At 46.8% G+C, this 5,355-nt stretch overlaps 1 protein-coding gene across 3 annotated transcripts; it reads right to left on the reverse strand.

Moving 5' to 3' along the window:
• Window positions 1-1,606: 1,606 nt before the first annotated feature.
• LOC109774847 (protein FAR1-RELATED SEQUENCE 5-like) lies at window positions 1,607-5,012 on the reverse strand. 3 transcript variants are annotated; one of them, XM_073500907.1, is made up of 7 exons: window positions 4,966-5,005; window positions 4,598-4,876; window positions 4,248-4,506; window positions 3,469-4,158; window positions 2,932-3,389; window positions 2,548-2,835; window positions 1,607-2,413 (listed from the first exon to the last, which is right to left on the reverse strand). In XM_073500907.1, the coding sequence occupies exons 1-4, from the start codon at window positions 4,992-4,994 to the stop codon at window positions 3,838-3,840; spliced, it is 888 nt and encodes a 295-aa protein (XP_073357008.1). In that variant the 5' UTR covers window positions 4,995-5,005; the 3' UTR covers window positions 1,607-2,413; window positions 2,548-2,835; window positions 2,932-3,389; window positions 3,469-3,837. The 3 variants fall into 3 exon arrangements, with proteins under 3 accessions (XP_073357008.1, XP_073357009.1, XP_073357010.1); XM_073500908.1 differs by having other exon boundaries at window positions 1,630-2,413; window positions 4,248-4,511; window positions 4,966-5,012; XM_073500909.1 differs by having other exon boundaries at window positions 1,630-2,413; window positions 4,248-4,521; window positions 4,966-5,011.
• Between the last annotated feature and the right edge of the window lie 343 nt (window positions 5,013-5,355).

Genomic DNA, 5,355 nt, shown 5'->3' on the forward strand with positions numbered 1-5,355 from the left:
TGTGTTTCGAAGTTACTGTGATCTTTGATGAAAGATGACCTGATCATGTGGTGACATGAAAGGTAGTAAGATGGTATTGTTGTAGCATGCCAGTCTTGCGTCATCCGATAAACTCCGACGTTAACGTGGACTGAGCCACGTTACCGTTCTTCCCCTTTCGTGCTGCCACATGTTTTCTGCAAAGAATACGGTTTAGTAAGTTGCTAACCTCTTTCCTTGTACACACCAAATAGAGGGGCCGGGATGAGGGTTCCATGGCCCTGGATTAAAGCCAGTCATCCGGTCAGGGGGCATGGGTGTTTCCGGTTGGGACCGAGAGGGGGGCACCCCTTAGAGCGCGCGGTATAAATTTGATCCCATGCTACGCGAGGTTGTAGCCTCCCCGTCTCAAAGTTTTTCTTGAACGTTGCCGAGGGTGATTCCCGGCATCGGAATGTTGAATGGGTGTGTACTGGTTAGATGTGTTTCTCCTAAAATACCGTAAACAGAACTAGTCCCTTGTGGCTACTGAAATCCGTTGGCTGTGGTGAAATAGTACAAACTCTGCAGAGTCAAATCCTTCCGAGTCATCGCGTCCATGGTCAAGGACCATGGCCAGCATATCCGTATCCATGTCAGTCCCTGTGTCAGTTTTCGTGGAAATCCCCGGTGAACAGGCTTGAGTGGTAAACCCGGTTGAACGTTATTCCTGTGGATGGTCTAACCTTTTATTTATTTCGTACATGAATATCCCCTTGAAATGATTTAAATTCATGAGCTACTGAAATATCAAGTTATGGAATATAAGCACTTTATGTGATGTCGCTCAGACGTCCGACTGTGGCACTCTTGTCATTTACTTTTGATATAAGCCCTTTATGTGATGTCGCTCAGACGTCCGACTGTGGCACTCTTGTCATTTACTTTTGATATAAGCCCTTTATGTGATGTCGCTCAGACGTCCGACTGTGGCACGCTCATTATTTACTTTTGATATAAGCCCTTTACGTGACGTCGCTCAGACGTCCGACTGTGGCACGCACTGTCATTTATATTCCATTATAAGCCCTTTATGTGGTGTCGCCTTGACGCCCGACTGCGGCATTGTTATTTCATTTGTATCCTTTCGAGGAGTCATTCAGACACTCGATTGGCCCTCAGTATTACATTGGGATTTCGGGAGGACTACCGCCCGACTTCCCTTTTATTTTCCCATGCATTGCTATCTCATTGCCTGAGTGCGCTCTATTAATCTGTTCATATGCATCATGTTTACATTTGTTATATCTTATATCCGAACTGTCTTGCGAGTACTTTCATAGTACTCACTTGGCTTGTTGATTTGGCCAGATGTTGACGAAGGCGATCTCATGGATGAAGAGTTCGATAGTGAGTCTGACGCCTAGAGGAGTCCTAGTCAGTCCCGTGCGATCCTGGATATTGGTCTCTTGTATTATATACGCTTCCGCCACCCACAATAAGAATCCTCGAGCCTCACTCCGACGCTCGAAGAGCTGTTAGATTCAGGAGTCATGTCACCCACTTCACTGTGACACATCCCACCACCGCTTTTATTGTGAGTCAGTAGTTATGCATCCCTATCCGCCTTTATGTATTATCGGCGTGCTTGTAATAAATTGTTGAGCAGTCTCCACTCAACCTTGTATTATATTTAGTACTCCTGGTTTTTCTTTTGTGATCAAGAAATTGTCTACCAGTGAGAAGGATTCTTCTCTACTGGTCCGTAAAAGGGATCGGTTTCTCAATAAGTATTTTTATTGGGAAACCGGTCGTGACAGCTCCCCTTCTCATACGGAGCCTTGTCCCTGCTTGTCGTTGGCCTGCCACGTTTCTTGTCCCTTTCCGGTGCAAGCAGACTTTCGCCCACATTGACATCCAGCCTTGATGCAGTTTCAGAATAGTCTGAATTGTAGCTATCTGCATTTGGACAAGATCCTTCTGATGCCATGTCTTGGGATTTTGTCCCCCCCTCACCCTGGCTTGCTGATTGATGAACCGACACCGATGTCGCTCCTCCGGCGGTCATGTGATTCCCTTCTACACTCCTTACAGAGCACGCCGCCTTACAAGATTTAGTTTTCCTGTTCGAACCACCCGCAACTCTGGTGTTCGAAACCTACCGCTCCGCAATGCCTAGGCCATCATTTGGTGCGCTAATTTCTGCTCCTCTCTCCCTCAGATCCACCAATCCATCCAACATGAATTTGTATGATTCTAGGTTTCTGTCACCCATTTTAACCACTTCCAGAGCAGTGATGTACAAAGCAGAATGTCTATAAATGGGTGCGTCCGGCGGCCCCATGTCCTGTTGATAATGTTTTAGATGATCTGGCAGATTGTCTCTCCCGTGTATGCTCCATCTCTTCAGGATGTGTCTGGGTGGAATCTCCTTAAGCCGGAGCACATTCATGACCTGTGAAGAACATATTATATCAGAAGGCTACATACGCATGACAGAAGAAACGTAAGTACGAGGTTTCCCTTTTTTATCATATATCAGAGGTGAGCCCAAACCCCCCCTACGCGTGGCATTGCAACCTCACTAACCTGTAGCGAGTGACAGCAAACCATCCCCATGTGCTCGAACAGGCCGCATATGCAGGAAAAATACCCCAGATTATCCGACACATTGACCTCGTAGCGGCATTTGAACCATTTCTCTCGCTTTTCAGCCTTCACGTGTGTCACTATGTATTTCTGTTTTGGTATGATCTCTTCTACATCATAGCTTCCGGATTCGTACAATAAACCCCCGAAAATCTCAAACATCTTCCTGGTGTACATCTTGCTAGCGTGCACTTCTAGTGGGGTGTTGACCTTCAAGACAGCTCCACTCTGCAAGAAAACAATAACAAGAGAGAAAAGTTATGTCAGTTAAATCCCCAGCAAGATTTTGGTACGGGTGCGGAGAGTCTGTGCAATACATCATACCAGCCTGGTTCATTTTTCCTGGAACCCCTCTTCTTGTTCACGGTCAAACTGCAGCTTGTTGTACTGCTTGACAAACAGATTCATTGAGCAAGAAGGTGGAACATACTGTTTCAACATGTGATTGGCACTCTCACTCCTCCCAGTGCTGGTTTGCCTCGCACGGAATTTCCCTGCAAAGTATGGCTTGGCCCATTTCTGCCTTGTCTCGTAAATTTGCGTCAGGTACGTGTTCTTAGTCAGTGAATACTTCTCAAGCAACGCTGCCCACCCGTCCTCAAACTCCTCTATAGTCAGCATTTCGTGAACCAATTTGTGGAATTCTGCCCTGAAATCAGATTTCTTGGTGTAATTAGACCCCAGGCTCTCTTTGGCCTTCTTCAGGATGTGCCACTTGCACCATCTGTGTGTTGCATCCGGATATACGTCCTCAATAGCGACTTCCATCGCCCTCGCTTGGTCTGCACAGAACGATACACAAGTTAATCATAGATCTGTACACAACTTGAAGTGGAGAACGCACATGCATTTTTTTTTTACCTGTTAAAATGGTAATTGGTCTTTTCCCTCCCATCATCTTCACAAACTCATCAAAAATCCATTTGAAAGTGTCGACTGTCTCATCTCGCATGAGCACGCCAGCATACAACACACTTTGAAAGTGGTTGTTCATGCCAACAAAAATACCGAATGGCATATCGTATAGATTAGTCTTGTATGTGGTGTCAAACGTCACCACATCGCCAAAATGGTGGTATTGTTTTTTGCTACGTCCATTCGTCCACATGAGAGTACGTATTCTACTTTCATCATCTACCTGCACATTGTAATTGAACTCGCTGTCTTGGACTTTCATCTCTGAAAAAATTGCCATCGTCTTCCGTACATCGTCATCGGCCTACTCCCTGCTCAGCTTCCCACATAATGTCCTGAGGCACCTTTTGGTGAACGACACATTTTCAACCCTCCCAAAAAAGTTGCAAGAATACTGTAAACTTTGCTCAGGTTCACATTGTTCTCTCTAAGCTGAGATACTAGCTCTCTGGTATATTTGTCGATATGCCTATGTGAAGGGAAATGGAGCTTTTCAGCACATGTGTTTAACATCTGGTGATTGTGGCTTGACCGGAATTCGTTGATGTACCATCCATCGTCGTCTGTCCGCAAAAGTCTTATCATGGCTTGGCATTGACACCGTGATGATGTTGAATTCGGCTCTTTTGGCTTGCCCTGTTTTGTCACGGATATCAAAGATGGTAAGTGTCCAGGCCGAGCCTTATTACCACAAAGCACGAATCAACTAAATGGTGGTTACTCACCGAGCAGCAGCACACGAACTCCTGCATGCATCTCGTGCCTTTTACATTGGTTCTGCTCTTTGCATATCTAATGCCAAAACCTGTCTCCCAGGAATAAAGATTGTAAAAATCGTAGGCCTCTATTATAGAGTCGAACGTCAGTCCAACTGATGGTGTCACTACGGTGTCTGTTTTCCTTTCAGCAAATCCCGTGAGCGCTATTTCTAGGGCTGTCACCCTCTCAGCACTTGTTGCTCTCTCGTCTGGCATTGCTACCTTCCTGTCCTAAAACCAGCTACGAAAATGAGCGGGTGTATGATTAATCTAAGAGACTCGGAGGAAATTGATAGCTGCTGGTAGCAAGTAATTACCTTGTAACCCACCCAACTTTGTCATCAAGGGCCACATATCTATTCTCCATCCTCGAAGCCCTATTCTCATCTAGATCCGCGATGTCTGTTTCTGTCCTAACGTCGACAGAATCCAACAAATCCGCAAATCTGCCGCTAGGGTCGTCCTCGGTAACCTCTCGGAGGACACTCAGCTTCTTCGAATCGATGCCAAAAACAGCCGAATCAGGGTAATTAGAAATGCCCCACGATACTGCCGAGCACACAGATCCGTTGCTTTCCGCCACAAACGTAGACATGCTATGGAAGACAGGGGGATCTGTTAGAGGTCGTCTAGCACTATCTAGCTGCTAAACCAACGGGATTCATATGGATCCTCACGGACTAACCTGATTTTCTCTGTTTCTGCTGAAGCCATGGCGTCTGCCCCCCCCCCCCCCCCCCCCCCCCTTGCGCCCCTAGGAGCGTGAGACTTCAAGAAGATGTACAGTGCTACAGCTCGACGGACGCGTTAGCCTGCGTGCTAAATGACGATGCACCCAACGCCAGGGCAATTATTACCCCACCGGCGCACCGGTGTCCCTGCTAATGGACAAAGGGTGTATTTGTATGAAAATAAATGCGCGCGGCCCACTTACGAGAGGGTATAGCCGGCGTATTCCCGTTCTGAAAAAATAAAACACTGTTCTGTATTTGCGCGTGGGGGGAGAGGCTAATTTAGCTGCGGATCACGACGCGCTGCGGACGCACCAGATAAAGACCTCGCGTGGGGGCATGTC

Source organism: Aegilops tauschii, chromosome 6 (genome assembly GCF_002575655.3).
Source record: "Aegilops tauschii subsp. strangulata cultivar AL8/78 chromosome 6, Aet v6.0, whole genome shotgun sequence".
Classification (NCBI taxonomy): Eukaryota; Viridiplantae; Streptophyta; class Magnoliopsida; order Poales; family Poaceae; genus Aegilops; species Aegilops tauschii.

What these genes read in the sequence shown, in the direction of transcription:
- LOC109774847 (XM_073500907.1), bottom strand. Translation starts at nt 4,994, where the DNA reads ATGGCTTCAGCAGAAACAGAGAAAATCAG. An exon ending in GCAGAAACAGAGAAAATCAG is followed by an intron (nt 4,877 to 4,965) that starts GTTAGTCCGTGA and finishes TGTCTTCCATAG; the next exon opens with CATGTCTACGTTTGTGGCGG. An exon ending in AAAGTTGGGTGGGTTACAAG is followed by an intron (nt 4,507 to 4,597) that starts GTAATTACTTGC and finishes GTTTTAGGACAG; the next exon opens with GAAGGTAGCAATGCCAGACG.